This window comes from Paramormyrops kingsleyae, chromosome 16 (genome assembly GCF_048594095.1).
Source record: "Paramormyrops kingsleyae isolate MSU_618 chromosome 16, PKINGS_0.4, whole genome shotgun sequence".
NCBI lineage: Eukaryota > Metazoa > Chordata > Actinopteri > Osteoglossiformes > Mormyridae > Paramormyrops > Paramormyrops kingsleyae.
This window is the reverse complement of record NC_132812.1, coordinates 32,866,775-32,885,662: the sequence shown is the minus strand read 5'-3', so window position 1 is coordinate 32,885,662 and position 18,888 is coordinate 32,866,775. Positions and strand designations below refer to the sequence as shown.

At 42.6% G+C, this 18,888-nt stretch overlaps 1 protein-coding gene and 1 long non-coding RNA gene across 6 annotated transcripts; one reads left to right on the top strand and one right to left on the bottom strand.

Moving 5' to 3' along the window:
- Positions 1-189: 189 nt before the first annotated feature.
- Positions 190-7,212, bottom strand: LOC111843686 (uncharacterized). 3 transcript variants are annotated; one of them, XR_011982948.1, is made up of 4 exons: positions 6,872-7,212; positions 5,984-6,081; positions 3,121-3,319; positions 190-1,395 (listed from the first exon to the last, which is right to left on the bottom strand). It is a non-coding gene; the product is annotated as an uncharacterized lncRNA (long non-coding RNA). The 3 variants fall into 3 exon arrangements; XR_011982946.1 differs by having other exon boundaries at positions 7,048-7,212; XR_011982947.1 differs by lacking the exon at positions 3,121-3,319 and having other exon boundaries at positions 7,048-7,212.
- LOC111843685 (four and a half LIM domains protein 2) lies at positions 5,493-14,766 on the top strand. 3 transcript variants are annotated; one of them, XM_072700446.1, is made up of 6 exons: positions 5,493-5,650; positions 9,660-9,837; positions 11,449-11,623; positions 12,256-12,494; positions 12,728-12,914; positions 13,559-14,766. In XM_072700446.1, exons 2-6 carry the CDS (start codon positions 9,682-9,684, stop codon positions 13,708-13,710), a joined length of 909 nt encoding a protein of 302 aa, XP_072556547.1. In that variant the 5' UTR covers positions 5,493-5,650; positions 9,660-9,681; the 3' UTR covers positions 13,711-14,766. The 3 variants fall into 3 exon arrangements, with proteins under 3 accessions (XP_072556547.1, XP_072556546.1, XP_023667232.1); XM_072700445.1 differs by lacking the exon at positions 5,493-5,650 and adding an exon at positions 8,819-8,993; XM_023811464.2 differs by lacking the exon at positions 5,493-5,650 and adding an exon at positions 8,821-8,993 and having other exon boundaries at positions 12,325-12,494.
- Positions 14,767-18,888: the final 4,122 nt, after the last annotated feature.

Below are 18,888 nucleotides of genomic sequence, written 5' to 3'. Positions count from 1 at the left end.
ACGTGTCTAATGGTCAAGCGTGATCTTTACCAACGCACAAATCACCCCCAGTAAGACTGCATAAATCTGTTTGACTTTATCCTATAAACTGTGCATACATGTACTTTAACGTGCAACCTGTGAAGTTTAATGTAGAGCGACCAACTAGAATGAAAAATGATTACTGATGCATATAAAACATCATACAGATGACCGTTAACAACAAACTGCAATTTATTTCTTTCAAAAAAAAGAAACAAACTTGATGCATCAAAACATGCGTCATTTCCAGATGTAATATTTACTGCTGGGTACTGCTGGTCCTTCCACCTACGGAGTTGGGCATGTGTGATGCTAACAACCTCCCTTGTCGTCCAATTGTCCTCTGGAAATGCACAGGCATTCAGTTGGGTGAACTGCTGTTTCTACATAGCCCATAGTATGTGTTTGCACCCAGTGATGGACTGGCATGCCACCCAGGGTGTACCCTGCCTTGTGCCCTAGACTGCCTGGGAATAGTTCCAAGAAGTCTATGTAACCCAGTCCTGGATAGGTGATTGGAGGATGGATGGATGAATGGATGGATGGAATATTAAATTTCATATAGAAATGAATTGATTCAACTGTCAAAAAAAATTGTTTTCAAAAAACCTTCAAAAAAAAGAAAACTTAAACATAATGTGCACACAGAAATGTCAGGTTCAGAGGTCATTGTCTGCCGACTTGTGACATTTATTCTTGCAGGAATGTTTCTGAGTAACAGTACAAAAAATAGGATGAACATTTGTAGATTAAATGAAATTACATCAAACACAAAGGCCATCTGTGTGAGTATTATGTGTGAGTTACGGCAGCAGGAGCCGCTCCCAGTGTTACACAAATGTAGACATAGACCACATTTGTTTTATTGGAATGTTTAATGTTTAATTCTTTTTATGCTTAGTTTCTCAGAAGCCATATTCAATTTTGTGTTGGTGCGCATATCCCTTCTAAATGAATTTAGACGGCATTTAAAGAAGAAACAAATCCTTGAGCAGCCTCGCGCACGCAACAGAGGATCTGGTGCGTAGACGGCTCAGTTCCCTTGACACTGCTTAGAGGTTCGTTCATGTCGGGAGGGATCACTTTGCCTCGCTGTTGGTTCCAGCTTGGCTCAGGAGACTGGGGGGGGGAGTGTTTTACTGCCTGGTGGATTTGCCCTGACCTTTCGCTTTATTTTTTTTTCTGGCATTGCCTAGAGCCAGGCTTGAGCGAGGGGTCTATTACGCTGAGCTGGACAGCTGTGCGATGCTAGTGGGGCGAAGGCATTGTGGCGGGCAAGACGTCACGTTCATGAGGTCCTCCGACACGTCAGGGCTGGGACGGATGGCAGGCACACCTGAGCATCTGATTCCCTGATTCCACTTCTTGATTTTGCTGAAAATTTAAATGCACATAAAATAAGCATTTGCACTGTTACAAGTAATTGTTGTGCTTATGCGTACTTGTAAGTACTCATGCAAGCAGCTGCAAGCGGTGCCTCTATATGGACATTAATAAAATGAAGGCAATATTTAAGTGAATCGCCTTCAGAAGCTGCCCAAACCTTTAATGAACTCAGGAGAGTCCAGGCCGTTGCGGAAGGTGATTTTAAAACTTCACCAGTGTGCGAGTGAGTGATGATGCTTCCAGTTTCATTCTGAGGATTGGGAGCTAAAATTAGGCTCATTCTGGATGCAAAGCAGCCCATAAGCAGAAGGTGTTTGGAGGGAGGGAGGGAAGGGAGTCAAATCAGGCTCAGCCTTGCATCCCATGAGGAGTCAGTGTATAGAATGGCACTCCTTCATGGGGAGGAATGTGTCTCACGTGACTCTAATTTCCTGACCTAACACAGTAATAGAGACCTTTACTTCAAGCATGCTTTTATGTTTAACTACATGTAAACATACTGCACACTGCTTATACTGTTCTAAAAAGAAAACAAGATGCAATGATCACAAATTAAGGCTGATAGCGTTCTTGATTTTGTTAGTGCTTCAGTAAAAAGGCTCTTTGTTAATGCACTCTGAAATGTTTGTATGATTTCTTTATGGGGGTGTGTTACAATGCTATTTCATTGATTGGAAGGTCATCAGTTCAAATCTCGTGGTTGGCAGAGTGATTTCTCTGAGAAAGACCCTTAAGCCCAGCTACACCAGTTACTGGCTAACTCTGACACATAACGATACATACTTTGTTTTGGATCAAAGCATCTGCTTACTGAGCAGATGTGCATTCCCTAGTAATTAAGCCCACAATCTTTATTTTGTTAGCACAGTGCTATATTTGTGTGTCTGCAGGAGCTACTAAGCAAAGGAAAATATAATGAAATCTTGGAATTGCTATTAAAACTCCATCACCTTAATTATGGAAGCAGCACTGAATCCCCTATCTGCCACAAGTTCTTACCAGCACAAGGTGCCACTCATGCAGACCAGTGTCCCCTGTCCGGATGCTGATGGCAGGTGAGCTGTCCCTCATACACACAGGCCACCCGACCCATCTGTGTTAAGTGACAATGGACACAAGGGGTCCTTGTGGGCCACAGAGAAAATCCCCTCACCTCTAAGTATGGCACGGACACCTGGTATCTCTATAAAAAGAGGAGCATCGACAGGTGTTGTAAATCTAGTTTCTCCGTCTCATTTGCCCATATGTCACTGTTCTGTCTGTCTGCTGGCTGCTGTCTTAAATCCCCTGAAAAATATGCAGCAATGGCAACCAATGGGCCCACTCTCCACATTAGCCTTTCCAGACACCGGATATGGGATATCTTAGTCTCTGTTAATCTAACTAGTCTCTATTATTATCCATCTGATGCAGTGGCTTGTGGCTCAGCAGGTTAAGGTCTGTGTTAAGTGCCTGTTATTGAAAGGTTATTGGTTCAAACTCCATGGTTGGGTGAGTGGTTTTACTGTTGTATGTTGCTTTGGATAAAAAGAATGCTAAATAGATAATCCTTTCACAGTCTAATAAGACACCGAAAAGATACACTTTAAAAGACTGGGATCTATAATGTTGTCACAACCAGTTTTAGTTCATTGAAAAACACATCCAAGTTCTTCCATGCATAGAAGAAGAAAATCCATTGCATGACATTCTGTACCACAAGGATATTGATACCTGGACGTAGCAGTTTGCAGCTCTGTGTACCAGAGACCTCGTTCTTGGGTAATGAAAGGAATGGGAATGAGACTTGACTGGGAGATGATTACATGATCACCAGTCTGGATATGGTAGATTCACCTCTAATCATGCATAATTTGCAAGCTTGAGTCAAACTTTGCTGTTTTTTCCAGGTTTTTCTGCAGAGGTGTCATTCCTGGGAGCAGCAGAAAAACAAACTCTATGTCAATGGATTTAATTCAGGAAAAACAACAGGAGGAAACTCTAGTCCATGTCACACCCGTGTGTTTTTTTCTAACTTTCTGCTCTTGCTAAAGAAACAGTGAGAAAATGTTACGTTGAGGATATGAAAGACATGATTGGGAAATAAGGGCATAGCTGATGGGGGGGGCAAATACCAGAGAGACAGAACCGGTCCTTTTACAGAGAGAAGAGAGAAAGGCATTTGTTTTTGGAGCAAGCCTTGTTCCAGACTGTCATGTTTCTTCATTCTCTCCATTTGTTTGTTTGGCCTTATATCCGTAATATGCGTGACCCAGTCCAGCTGAAAACCCGAGGGCAGCTAATCAGGGGCATGTGTTACCCCGCCTGCCAGTCTTCCTTTGAGGTTTCAGCAAATGCAGCTATGACTGGTAGCCATATACACAGGCTGCTGACACAGAATGAGCCACCAGGGGCATTATGACAGCAGATTGAAGGAAAAGCCTACTGTCAAGTCATATATGACAACACGGCAGAGCGAGTGCTGCCTAATTCCTGTGGATCATGTCAAGGGGCAAGTCCTCTGGAGGAGATTCATTTTTTATGTTCTGTAAGGCACTTCATAGGCCTATGAGATTGAAGGTTCATGTCATTCTTGCGACTGCTAGTTAGGCTGTCCCAGATGTGCCAACTTGCATTTAAAAAACCAAACAACTTTATTTCAATGTTATTTAATAACAATCTTGGCTGAAAAATGGTCACTTCTGGAGTTGAGTCCTGCTGTGGAAGACAGCACAACAGAAAGTATCTGGGTAAATAAGTCCTCACTTATGGTTGCCCAAGGACTGATAACCTGTTGGTAACCCAGACTTATCATTGACAGGAACATGGTCTTCAGTTCTGATCTTCACACCTTCGCCAGAGTGACATGTGATTAACTCCATGTGGCTGAGACCAGAAGCAGAAGATAGTGTCTTTCATAAGGCATTATGGACACTTCTATCTCTCTCTCTCTCTCTCTCTCTCTCTCTCATTAATCTCCAATTATCTATCTCATCCTATTTCTGTCCCTTAATTCTTTACCAAAAATGTACTACATGATTCATTCCATAATTAATTTTGTCATGTACAGTAATATTACTAAATTAAAGTTTTGTAACCTTTATGAAATATTCCATACTTGAATTTAGGTTGGTTTAGTTACTGACTCTCAGAATCTAATTGGGATGTAAATGTATGTGTGTAAATGTGTGTAAATGTGTGTTTTTTGGTGTCTATGGTAAAATCTGTTACTTAGCTTGTGGGGAAATTTTTCAGGTCCCCACAATATAAGTCTCTATTTTATAAACATCTGTGAATGCAATAAAGAAAAAAAATGCCAAAAATCTTCTATTCTGTTTAGTGACTTATGGTTAAGGTTAGGGTTGGGTAGGGGTTAAAAGTGTCATACTTGGGGTTAGGGTTATGCCTGGAGAAATGAATGGAGAGCTGCCACAATAATACGAATTAGGAGTTGTGTGTGTATGTAGGTGTGTGTGAGCGTGTGCATTTCTTTGCACGTGTGCATCATAAACATGTGTCTCAGCAAGTGTAGCTGGCGTGTGCGTGTGTTTGGTGCGTGTGTCTGTGTGTTTAGTGTGCGTGTGTTTGGTGTGTGTGTCTGTGTGTTTAGTGTGTGTGTGTGGGTATATCTGTGGGTGTGTTTGGTGTGTGTGTCTGTGTGTTTAGTGTGTGTGTGTCTGTGTGTTTAGTGTGTGTGTGGGGGTATATCTGTGGGTGTGTCTATGTGTGTGTGTGAGCGGGTTTTCCTATCCTTATGGGGACATAATGTCCCCATAACGTGATGAATAAACCGGTCCCCATAAGGGAAAACTTTCATAAAAATCGGTGACTGCTATGAAAAAACTAAAAATGCAAAAACTCTTGTATTTTGTTAGGTTACTTATGGTTATGGTTAGGGCAGGGTGGGGGTTAAGGTTGTCATAGTTAGTGTTAGCATTTATCCCATTGAAATGAATGAGTGGTCCCCATAAGGATATGTATACCCTACATGTGTGTGTGTGTGTGTGTGTGTGTGTGTGAGTTCAGGACCACAATGTGAAGCCTTATAAGGCCACCAGCTGCTGTAGGACAGCAGACTTTATCTCCAGTGGCTCTTTGGAAGTTCTGTATTTATAGCTCTTCTGGATAAAAAGTCCGGTTCTGTCCAGACAGGCCCCTATTAGCCCATCCATTGGTGGAGTGATCTGATAAAGCACAGCTTAGAGTGACCACTGTCGCGCTGCGCTCACTCCGGACACGCGGCTCCTGAGGACATCGCTGCACGGTAAGCCTCCCCCCGCCCCCCCCTCTCTGCATCTGCTTTCGCCATCTCCCCGTCTAAACATCTGCTGCTAATGTTTATTCACTTCTGCGTCTTTGCATGTTTTACCTGGTCAGTTATGCTTAAGAAGCAGGCTTTGCTGCGTCCTGGACGTGTCAATGTTCATTTGAAAAGACAGAACAATTTACATCTCTGGAACTTTACTAACTTTAAGTTCACTAACTTTCATATTCCTGGACCCCCCATGACCTTAAAGAGGTTAAGTGGTGACAGAAAATGGATGGATGGAACTTTCATATTGTTTTCATAAATTGTATTTTATTTTATGTTTGTTACCTGTGATGGGTTGGTGCCCCGTCCTGGGTTATTTCCTGCCTTTGCTTCCGGAGCATTGGGAATACACTCCAGACTCCCAGAACCCTTCATAGAACAAACTGGCAAAGAAAATGGATCGATTGATGGTTATTATTTGCAAAATGTTAATTCACATTATATTATATTATATTATATTATATTATATTATAGTTCACTCAGTGAATATTTTGGCATACCTGACCATAACTAACAAAAAATTTTCACATTTAAAACTGAAGGACAGTGATTATTTTGCATGAAATGAGCAGTTCCTGATGATACATAACCCGTAACCTTACAGTGTGCTTTTATCCTCTTGGGGATACCGGCTATACGGCTGACTGCATTTGACTATGCTAGAAACCTTCCCTAGCCAAGGGAACCACAATCACTTCTATCAAAGCTGCTGACTGTATAATTGTTATTTGTTTTGTGTAACCTAATTCCACGAGTATATGATAAGTGAACAGGGTGAATTAAATAATGGAATTGCACTAAATTAGCTTTCAGACTAATAGCTCATTATTTTACTGCTTGAACTGTCTTCTAAATATTCTAATGTACATTTCCAGACGCCTACACAGACACTGTAAATAAATATTACTTGGTTCGGCTAAATATTAAATTTATCAGCATCCCAGCACTTAAATATAATGTGTAAGTTTAAGGTATATAAACCATTAATTTTATTTTAAGCAAATCAAATTGCAGTTGACTAGCTATTTCTACAATATATTCTGATAAAAGTTCATTTCCAGTGATTTTTATTTGTCTGCTCACCCTTATTTCAGGAGGAAAGAGTCAGTAATTTCTAGGGAAAATCTTTGAAAAGGCTGCTTGGGCCCCTCCCACATACACAGGATTCCCTACCGTGTCGTACTGGTGGAAAACGCAGTTAAATCGAGCCAAGATGTTAGCTGAGCCCCAGCAATACAACACAATGGGAACCGGGATGCTGTAGGCGGTCGGAACAATGCGCTGTCAGTTTTGTTGTCCTTTCTGCTGTGGCTACAATCTGTCGTTGGAGGTTCCTGAGTGGAACTTACGTCGCCTTTAATTAGCTTTGTGCGGGATGCCGGCTTGCAGGCCAAGTACGTGGCATCTGTCATAGTGTTGAGAGATGGTTGCTGATCGGGGGGGGGCATGTGGCACCCTTGGGATGATGATGATGTTTAGGAACGGCTGGTAGTACGCTAATCAGAGGGGTGGGGGGGGGGGGGCAGCCCCAACTTAAGTCACAAAGCTGTGGATCGCTGTGGATAGGGTTAGCCAATGAGCAGCTGATGACAGGAGGCTCCGGCCTGCCCACCTCTTGACCACGCCCCCTCTCTCTCAGGGCTTTAGGATTCCCTTTCCTGCTTCCTGTTGCTCTTGACGTTTCCTAGAGTGCTCACTCTTGGGAGCACCGTAGAGATGCCGCCATAGAAACCACTTGTGACATTTTCATGCTTCTCTATTAATAACCTGAAAGCACTCAAAGAGTAAGTCACCCCGAAACAGACGCCGTGTCACAAAGCACAGCTCTGCCCATGGTGTCCTGGCAGAGGCAATGAAACAGCTTTTTCTCGGAAAGGATTTCTAGCTATGGAAGGCATTTCTTTTATAATTCAGACACTCCCCACTCCCCAATAATCCAGAAAGTTCTCTTCCTTTCCTTTCTATATATTATTAACAGAATTGATTAATTTCATTCTTATTTTTGAAAAATTTTCATTCAGGGTTTGGATAAGTAATTACAAAATATTTTGTCGGTTGTCTTGAGAGAATTTAATTTAGTAACATAATTAAATGTAAATGTCTAAATAGCTTTAAATGTCCTTGTTCTCCATAAGTGTGTCATCAATTCAAGTTTGCCACTTAGGAGTAATTAACTTAATGTTTTTTTTTTTTATTTAAACAATTTTATTTGGGATCTCAGAGGAACGCATTATGTGAACCTTGGGCTGCGGCCCGCCTGGGGGGTGGGGGGGATCAGAATGGCATTTTCCAAAATCAGCTTAGCATGTCAGCTGCTTCTCTCTTGTGAAACTTTACTGGGCCCCCCAGCGAAGGTGGGCTGACAGGAACAGTCTGAACCTACCTTCTCAAAAATACATCACTTTGGGTAAAAGCTTCTGTTAAATACATGAAGTGTAATGCTTCATGATCATCATCAGCTCCAGCAGCTTAACCCCTGAGTGCTTCCTATAATAAGACATCCTCTACCATCCATCCATCATCCAACCCTTTTGCTCTGAGCTGGGGCTCGGTGGATGGTGTAACTTAATAATGTTTTTTCTTTCCAGAATTCCAGTCTGCTGGAATATCAGCATTACCTTAAAACAGCAAACCTTTCCTTTTGAACATTATTTTAAAGTATCACTATACAAACACAGGCAACATCAGGAAATCCCTATGAGAACATGGACTGGTGTCATCATCACCGTCCGTCTGGTGTGATGCACACAAATGATTTTGGGGGGTGGGGCAGGCAGCTTGATGCCAGATCTGAGGCCTGAATTGTGGTTAAATTCTTTGGTGGCCCATCTCACGACAATGCACTTGCTCGAGATGGACACCCACCAAGAATGAACTGGGCGACTCAGGCGGGGGGTATGAATAACAGAATAAAATAAATGATAAAAGTCAGTTGTTTGGTTTTATTTTTTTTGGGGGGGATGAATTACTGACGTAAGAAAGTGATAAATACGCCACAGGAAACATGAAGTGTGTATGTTGCCAGTTAAGACTGGGGGAGAGAGAGAGAGAGAGGGGGAGGGAGAGAGAGAGAGGGGGAGGTTTCTCGGATTTTACCTCCTTATATGGTCAAACCACGGAGGGAATTCTGAGTGCGAAACAGCCGTTGTGGTGCTCATTGAGAGACGGAGCATCCCGGGAGCCGCTAGCCCAGAGAGGGGCCACGACAGTCTCGTGGGCTTGGGCTGCAGGATCTCACATCAGGGCAGGCAGGGCGAGCAGCCAGGATCCCCCCGGGAGGGAAGCGGTCACGAACGTGAGTAGCGATGGCAGTGGTGTGACATCACCCTGTGCTGTCGTGGTTTCATTCCGTTAGTAATCATCCTGACATTGATGGAGGAGAGCGGGACGAACCAGTGAGCGAGCTGATTGGCTGTGAGATGCTCTTAGAGATATAGACTGGAGGGCAGACAGAAGCTCAGGGGCATTAGGGTACCTGGGGCAGGGGCAGTAATTAAACACTGCAGACAGTCCAGCTGTCTCCTGTAGCTCAATATGCTAAAAAGAGTTATTGGTTCAAATCCCAGGAAAATTGTAACACCTTTATCTACTGTAAGCCACTTTGGTTAAAAACGTTATGTAAATTATGTGTTTGCTGTATATAAATAAGGAAAGCAAACTAACCAAACCGTATCACAAACAAATTGTGATCATTTCACATTTTATGACATTTTTTTTTTATTGATACTGCATGTCTTTTATAATACGATAATAGCTGATTATTTAATTTTTTTGCTTTAAGGCTATTAAATTAATCAGCCATTATGGGGAATCCCCCACACAATTATTTCCAGAAGCTAATAAAAATATAATATAATATAATATAATAAGTGTCTGTAGAGAATCCATAAAAGTCATGTGGGCTCATAGTGATGCTTTAAATTGAATGAAAGGCTGACATTGTCACCCCTCATAATCGCAGGTGAAGTCATCCCTGAGTCAAAATGACGGACCGCTTCGATTGCCACTACTGTAAAGAGTCCCTGTTCGGGAAGAAGTACGTCCTACGTGAGGAGAACCCGTACTGCGTCAAGTGTTACGAGAGCCTGTACTCCAACACCTGTGAGGAATGCAAGAAGCCCATTGGCTGTGACAGCAAGGTGAGCTGTTCTTAATACATCTACAGGCACTCTGGTGAGCCACACATTAAATCTTTGCAGTGCATTGCATTGATGGCTTTTAAATGATGCACTATATCAGGGCTGTTCAAATCACGGTCCTCAATTGCAGTGCTTTTGGACAAGCTGATCAACTTAGGCCCCAGAGCACTGATCAGCTACAAATCGCTATCAGTGGCTGCTTCAGTGGATAAAAAACGCACCTAATGTCATGGTAACACTTTACTTTGGTGGACACAAATAATGTAGTATTATGCTATTACTTATGTATTAAGTTTTAGTTACATACTTATCTCATGTTAAATCATCATTAATGAATCATGACACACCTTTTATTTCGAGCAGTTACTATATTTGTTACTATATCTGTTAATTCTGTAAACATTTGTGGTGGTATCAGCTGGTTGTAACTTTAGCACTCACTAAACCCTCTTTGCGTTAAACCTGAAATCATATCTTAGTGGGTAATATTTTAAACTCACAGCTCCAGGCTTTGGGCTTTGAATTGCCCCCCCCCCCCCCCCCCCCCCCGGCTCCATGTGTGTAGAATTCACATGTTCTATTTTAGTGTGAATTTCCTCCAGGTGCTCTGGTTTCCTGACAGCCCCAAAGCACGTGGCTAACCAAATTAGGGACTCGAAGTTGCCCTAAGAGAGCATACCTGTGTCCTGCAACAAACTAACATCGCATCCAGGGAGTCCCCTGCCGGACATCGCGGGCTTCCTTGTACAGACGCCAGACGCACCACATTGTGTATAAAGACGATGTCTGATGTTGGAAATGAAAGATGAGAGAAAGTATCGATGTTCAACAGAAGCAGGATTTTGTCTGTAATTATGTAGCATTTATTGGGCTTTGGAAATGACGCTGACAGATTTATCAGACCTTAATAGTATTGGACCTTCAGGTCAGCAGGCAGACAGCATCTTTAAAATCATTCCCTGCTAACTGCTAGGATCAAATTACGACAATTACTGTCACCGTAGCTGCATTATGAGGTAATCTGATCCTGTGAAGGTGCTCAGATCTCTTTGTGAAGATAATCTAGTAACCATGGAACTGGCGCCTATCAGCACCTCGTGATGTTGTCCTTCGCGCCGAGACCCTCACAAATGACTACTGTCCTCATCAACTTAAAAAGCTCTGAAGCCCGATGTTGCCTCTTGGGGTCAGAACATTTCCCTGAGTATCAAGTGAAAGATGACATTTCTGTGGCTCTTTCAGCTCGGATAATTGCAAAGTAATCGGAGGGTAGGGTGAGGTGAGGTGGCTTAGGATACTATGCCTGAAGTCAGAAGGTCATTGGTTCAAGTCCCCTGGTTTGAGTGAGTTCACTGTTGAGCCCTTGAGCAAGGCCCTTAATCTACAGGGACCCTGCTTTCTGAGTTATATGTTGATTTGGATTAAAGGGTCTGCTAAATAAAATAAATGCAAAGTGGAATTGGTTTGGCCCACACACAGTCATATATACATTCTTCCCTACTATATATTTTTATGATCTGTACTGAGTCATACTAGGTCACTCATGTGTTTTTTTGTCAGTGAGCTTGCAGCCAGACCCCCACTAACAGAGCATGTGATCTCTTCCTCCAGGATCTGTCATACAAGGACCGCCACTGGCACGAGACCTGCTTCCACTGCTTCCACTGCAAACGGTCCCTGGCGGACAAGCCCTTCTCTACCAAGGACGAGCAGCTGCTGTGCACGGAGTGCTACTCCAATGAGTACTCCTCCAAGTGTAACGACTGCAAGAAGACCATCATGCCTGGTCAGTGAGCTCTGCCAGGGGAATGTAGAGTCACAGTGAGGCCTGGGGATGTGGGGTCACACTGAGGCCAGGGGAAGCCGGAGCTCACCTTCTTCGGCCTACTCCAAGGCCAAATCGTCCCAAAATGACCTCGATAAACAACATAAATCTGATTGTGGCATACCACAGACAAAATAATTTACAGCATCAAAGGTTTTGAGCAGCAAGATTTTAGTTAATTTGATGAGTAGATTTAATAAAAAACTTAAGGACACAATGAGTTTCAGCAAGTAATGGATTAAAACAAATATGCAGCAAGATTTAGTCTGTGGTATTATTGCAGATGCCAGAACATAATCTCACTGTACTGCCCTACAAAGGCAAAACACAGTGACTACACTGACATGCAGACTAAGGAAATAGGCTTGAAATTGTTTTTACACTCCACCTACTGTATACGTGTTGTAGGAAGCATTTTCTTGAACACTGAGTATAACTGAACTGTGACATTTTGTCACAAAAGAAAAAACGAGTCTAAGAGACGCGATTTCAGTCATAGCTCAGTTTTGATAAAGTACGTAGTTATTGGATTTTACCTTCGTATGGCAGTAAACTTGTATGCATCTAGGACAATGAAACACTTCTGTATGTAGGCTTCATTCACAGTCTGAATGTCCCCCCACCCCTTTCCAACTGCCCCACGTCGATCTTCCCACAACGAGGCTCCAGGAAAATGGAGTACAAAGGCAACAGCTGGCATGAGACCTGCTTCAGCTGCCAGCGTTGTCAGCAGCCCATCGGCACCAAGAGCTTCATCCCCAAGGAGAACCACAACTACTGCGTGCCCTGCTATGAGAAGCAGTTTGCCATGCAGTGTGTGCAGTGCAAGAAGGTGGGGCCCCAGTGGAGAGGACCAGGGATGCATGTTAACAAGGCGGCCATTTTGGTTTAGCTAGCATGTTTACCACACATGATCTGAGATCAAATCCATCGCCCTATTGACTCTTTGCTGCGGAGTGTTTACCTATGAGATTAGGAATTGCAGCCATTAAAAAGCATTTCCGATAGAAACTCCTCTGCTGGATACTAAAAGGTCTGAGAGACTCTGTACTCCTGCCCCTGTAGCCCATCACCACCGGTGGGGTGACCTACCATGACCAGCCCTGGCACAAGGACTGCTTCCTGTGCACGGGCTGCAAGCAGCAGCTATCCGGTCAGCGTTTCACCTCTCGGGACAACTTCGCCTACTGCCTCAGCTGCTTCTGCAACCTGTACGCCAAGAAGTGTGCATCCTGCACCACCCCTATCAGCGGTATGGGACACCCTGCACCCTTAGACCCAAGAATTTACAACCTAGAGAGGGGTTCTCATTACTTTGTCTTAACAACCTTTCTAGCTACTGAAAGGGAACTAAGCAATGTAAGTTACCCATATACAGTGTTTAATATACTACACATCTATCTTCGAATCATATTCTAATGAAGTATTTTTGCACAAGAACTCATTACACTCTGAGTACAGGAGATCCACTTTAACTCTTTAGGTTCTTTTACTGTGTCTGATTGCTTCATAATCTCTACAATTTTCCATCCATGTTTAATATCTATAACCAAGAAATCGTGTAACCACACTAATATCTAAAATCGTTATTCCCAGAGTGCTCTGCTCTACATCCATCCTCTACCGAATAACAGGAGACACTGATGAACTTCAGACACTTTAAACTTTTAAGAATCTTATATATTCTAGCTAGTTGAAGGGATCTCATGGAGATCAGGGGTGCAGTAGCTGGTTCTTCTTGATCCGGGTGCCACCCGTGTCATGGCCCATCTCCATGGAAACTGGCTAACATTCGCTAGGCCAGATGGGACCACGTGCCCCATCTCCTCGCTGGGCTGCTGATCACCGGCCTTGCGTCCCACCTCAATGGCCCCCTTGTCTGCGTCCCCCTTTCAGGGTTGGGTGGGAGTAAGTACATCTCCTTTGAGGAGCGCCAGTGGCACAACGACTGCTTCAACTGCAAGAAGTGCTCCATCTCCCTGGTGGGTCGGGGCTTCCTGACCGAGAGAGACGACATTCTGTGTCCCGAGTGCGGAAAAGACATCTAAAGGCAACGAGGACGGAGAGGAAACTGCCGATCGCGGCCGGTGTTAATCATCGCCCGCGTGCCAGACCTGAGCAATACCACCCTATCGCTGTCCAATGACAGACATGTATCTCCAAAAATCCATTATTTCAGGAGTGGGAAAATATGCATTTTCTCAGAAAATACTTCACAAAATAAACACAATGAGACACCCTTTGCACCATAAATAGAAACCTATTTTTACACAGTAGATGGTTTAATGTTTTCAATGGACTTATGTGGATTGTTTTCAGTGAGGAAAATATGTGAACAAGATACAAACTAGTCTCGCTTCTTTAAATTCACAATTAACAATGACATGTGTCAGCTGCCTATTTAGCTATCAATGTTAAGTTTTTAAAATTACCAATATAAGGTATTCCATACAAACAACTATTGTGAATACAAATGTTAACTAGCACAAACATAAACACTAGTTAAATAGATTACTTCATACAAACATCTTTTCATTGGTCAATTAGATCGCAAACATCAGTAGACAGAATGGTTGTGGCGCATCTATAGTAAAAAGTCACAATATGCAAAAACTGAACATACATAGTCTTCATCGGACAGCAATGTTATCCTGCCCTCATAGTAATCCCCTGCAGATTATACATACTCACCGAAATCACCATCAGACAATCCTAGCTCATTTCAGAATAACCTGTGAATATTCTGGTTTTCTGCATGCACTGATTTGACTTTCTTGGAATAAGTTTGGAGTTTTAAACTTGACATATAAATGAACTAACAATTCAGTTTCAAATTTTTTAAGATTAAAATGTTTATCTGATTCATTTTTTTTGTTTTGAATTTTCTCTATTATCGGTCCTGTTGGCTTTTACAGTTAGAGATGGCACAACCTTGATTATTGTCCAAGCCATATCTCAATAATGCTTTATTATACAAAAGAAACTAACCCATGCTGTGGCGAAAAGAGTAGCAGCTATGCAAAGGTGCATACAATTTCTATATTTTATCGGAATATATAACAATTACTTTGTGTGCAAATGTAATAAAGTAGGTTGAAAATGCATGTAGTGTATTTTTTCATTTTCTTTTTAACAAGTCAAATGCATACAAGAATGTGACCTTCGTCTTATGGCTCTATCACCAGTCTCTTCTTTAATCACCGGGAGGGATTAATGACAGTGCTTTGGTATGCCATGAGCACCAGGAGGGATTAATGACAGTGCTTTGGTATGCCGTGAGCACCGGGAGGGATTAATGACAGTGCTTTGGTATGCCGTGAGCACCGGGAGGGATTAAGGACAGTGCTTTGGTACGCCGTGAGCACCGGGAGGGATTAAGGACAGTGCTTTGGTACGCCGTGAGCACCGGGAGGGATTAAGGACAGTGCTTTGGTACGCCGTGAGCACTGGGAGGGATTAAGGACAGTGCTTTGGTGCGCCGTGAGCACTGGGAGGGATTAAGGACAGTGCTTTGGTACGCCGTGAGCACCGGGAGGTTCAGGAATACAAGGCATGATTCTAGCCAATCAGTAACTTGCATCCACTGCATCCATAACAATTATCCAACGAAGGGTCCCAGTGAGCCTGGATTTTGGAATAAAATGCCTATACCATGATGTCATCCTAGGGTGGGTGTTTCGGTGTGTTAGGTGAGCCAGGCCCGGATCCTGGCTTAGGCAAACTAAGCATTGGCACGAAGTGAAATGATGTCACTTTCTTGATAGGGGGTGTCCCATGTAAAGCACAGCCTAGAGCCCCTGAAAAGATAGAGCCAGCCTATGAGTGGGCATCAGAGTTTGCATTGTGTCAGAGGTCTTGGGGGGGTTCCCTGGGGGGCTCGGGGGGTATTTCCTTGGATGGTTCTATTAAATCAGTAACGATAAGTTAAAACTGGACAGTCTCTGTTGGGTGCGTAGATAATCTGTTTGGCTGGGGGTGGTGTGTGGCGTGTAGTCCCATCCCTGTTGGCACCATAGGGGACATGCCATTCCTGCTCAGGACACACACACACACACACACACAGACGCACACACACACACATACGTACACACACACACACACACACACACACACACACAGTCTTTTGCGAGTCTTTTGGTATTTTTAGTTTTTTGATTGCAGTCACAGATTTTTATAAAATTGAATTTTCCCTTGTGGAGACCGAAAATGGTCCCCACAACATTTAAATAGAGACACCAATTCAAATGACAACACTGCAGATGTGAAACTACAGCACCCATCAGTGAATTCCCATAGTCAGTGAATACTCATATGCTACAGCTAAAAAAAAGAGAAAAAGAATCCTATACCTCCTATACAAAACGTTAATGACACAGTACAGTGAAAGTGCATAAATATAGTCTCCATGACATTCCATGGCTTAGCTAATGCTTTCATTCAAAGTAATTCACAGTCTTACCCCTTCAGATATTTATTGGATATTTTTACTGCCTGATTCACAATCCCTCCATTCTTTTACTCATTCAGTCCACTTGTTAATGACCAGACTACTGCTACTAGCACTGGTAAAAAAATATGGCATTGATGTTGCCTGACATTTTGGAGTGTTTCATAGAGCGCCTGGTGCTCTTATTTCCCAAAGAAATTCCTGCTATTTATGGAAATTCGATGGAAGAGTTTAGAAGTTTAGAGTAGAATAAATGCTGCTGAGGAAAAAATTCAGGGGGTTGGGTGCTAGTAATGAAATATGGGCTACTGTGTCCCAGAAGACCTTTTGAACCAATCTTTGTCCTAGAAGACATTCCCCAGCAAGGAACAAGATTCCTTTTGGTGTTTAGGATTTGATATGAAGACCATATTTCACATGCCATTGTCCCATATTGTGTCTTCACTTACCAGATCCCACACATTTTTCACGTATCCTATCCTATCATTTTGTGGTCAAGGACAAGTGTTGGGTACTTAAAACGCTGGGACAGGTGCTGCTGTCCATGTCACACCTGTGCTGTCATTTTCTTTGTCATTTTATTGTGGCATTAATATAAACCAGAAGTGTCAGTTCCCAATTCTGTATTAAGTCTTCTGCTAAGACTTAATTTGCTGTGATCTTGCTGTTCTTGTCTGGCAGAAGCCTGTCTGCATTTCTGCAGTTTTGCATTGAGGTTGTTGTGTCCTGGTTTCTGTCCAGTCAGCAGGCCAAAGCCCATCAGTTACCGGTTTCCCGTGAAGGTCTGTTCAATGAGACCATTGGCGGAAAACAGGACAGAGTAGGTGGGACAGTCTGTGAAGGACTTGCTTTCTGTCAGTCACTGAAACTAATTAAGCGAGTTTTATCAAAAAGCTTGAACAGAACGCAACAATACACAAGTATTCTTCCTTGGCTGGAGTCAAATCTTAGTTTGTTAATTTTGACATATTCAAATTTATAAACCCATTTGAATTTATGGCAGCGAACAAACACAGAACTAGCTTGTAGATGGATGGATGGAGTGTCTCAGTAATGCATCCAACCAAAACCGCAAATAAGGACATGCTGGAGGGACTATACCTTTCAGCTGTCTTCTGAACATCTGGGGATCCCTGAGAATGAGCCAAATTGATCTTGCAATGCACAATATCTTTTTTTGAACAGAAGTCATTTGTTTGCACAATGACAAACAAAACAGCCAACATTAATGATATGATGCAGAAACATTGCAAAATTAAAATTACAAATCCATGCATATTCCATTCCACATTCTCTATAATGTTTGTGCCATAGATGCTGGATGTAATTTTATCAATGATAAAATTATCTGCTAGATAATGAAACCCTTCTATCATTTTTGGTCTGTCAATCAAGGAGGTTATATTTAATCTGGCAAAGCTAATCTTCCTAAACTCTGGGCATTACCTACCCTATTCCCAGTTCCAGCAGCTGCTTTTGTTATCTCCATCGTTGTCAAGTGAAAGGCATCTTTAAATAGCAACATGAGGACAGATAAAACTGCTGTTTTAATGCCATTCCAAGAACTGCTACAAATACTTCTCTGCCTCATTACATCCTTCATGGAAGTGAGGTTATTCACCTCAACTGGCAACCCTGAATTTTTACAGAAAAACATCCAGTGTTGAAATCCTTAGTTTTCTAGGAGCAATTAATAGATTTTTATCTATGTGTACATAATGATGTACATAATACTATCTAACTCCTCTATGTGTAACAAAATTAGAGAAGATAAACTTAAATGCACTTCAATTTCAGAATGAAACTTGAGACAGAAGGGGCATTGGCTTTATTGACTTGCCAGCCTTCTTGAAAAAGCTCATGGTTGAGATTCTCTTCAAGCTTGTGTACATAAAAGCCGATTTCCAACCCCTTGTGTCACAGTGTATCTGCCGTCCAGCCAGACCACGCTTCAAATCCCCCATCACGGTCCAGCAAGCTATAACCACTCTGAATTTCCAACCTGTCACGTTTGGAAGCCCTTTGGTGACAGTAATTAAAGAAACTGCAGCCTGGTGTCGATGGCGAATGTGGTGGGTGATGTGAAAGTAATAATGACAGAAAGCGTCATCGATGGAAGGCAGTGCTGGGAAAAGCACGACCATTATCAGGGCGGCAAAAAGAGGAAGTCAGCACCATGCATTGTGCCCATATGAGTTTATTGTAATCATACCATGTCAGAGATGACAAGTATTTATTGGAATTTTGCCAGGTTCCTCTGCATACAATGATCACAAGGTGGTTACTGTAAATTAAAGATCCATATCGGCAGCAGTTTGTTAGTACATGAGTGCAGCAGCTAAAGCCAGTTAACATTTAAGGTGTGAGTGGCAGTGATTTAATTAGATGAGTCGCATTCTGACACGTGCTTCTGGTCTAGCTATGTGATTCACTGTGCTGTGTGCTTCACATGCATGTCACTTTGGCTGGTACCTGTTATCCCTGAGGGAGTGGGTGGGGCCTAGGTCTATCGATCGCACTGGACCTTAAATGAACCCAGACCTGGAACCCCAACCTAGCCCACCAATTTGACTATTCCATGACCCCTTTCAGTGTTTGAGTTACCCTGAATATTTAGACTGAAATTGCAATCTTCTACATTGACTCCTCTCCATTGCTTTACATATATTTCCACTCAAATCCTAACATAAAACCCATTTTTCTAGATCCCATCCCTTGCATCATGGGACCCTTTTCACTGCCCCAGTTAATGCAAATCAAACATCAAAAGCTAATGAAA

Excerpts from the sequence above, each read along its gene's own strand:
- LOC111843685 (XM_072700446.1), top strand. The coding sequence starts at position 9,682 with ATGACGGACCGCTTCGATTGCCACTACTGTAAAGAGTCCCTGTTCGGG. Across the intron at positions 11,624-12,255 it reads CAAGAAGACCATCATGCCTG|GCTTCATTCACAGTCTGAAT; the intron begins GTCAGTGAGCTC and ends TTCTGTATGTAG. Across the intron at positions 12,915-13,558 it reads CTGCACCACCCCTATCAGCG|GGTTGGGTGGGAGTAAGTAC; the intron begins GTATGGGACACC and ends TCCCCCTTTCAG.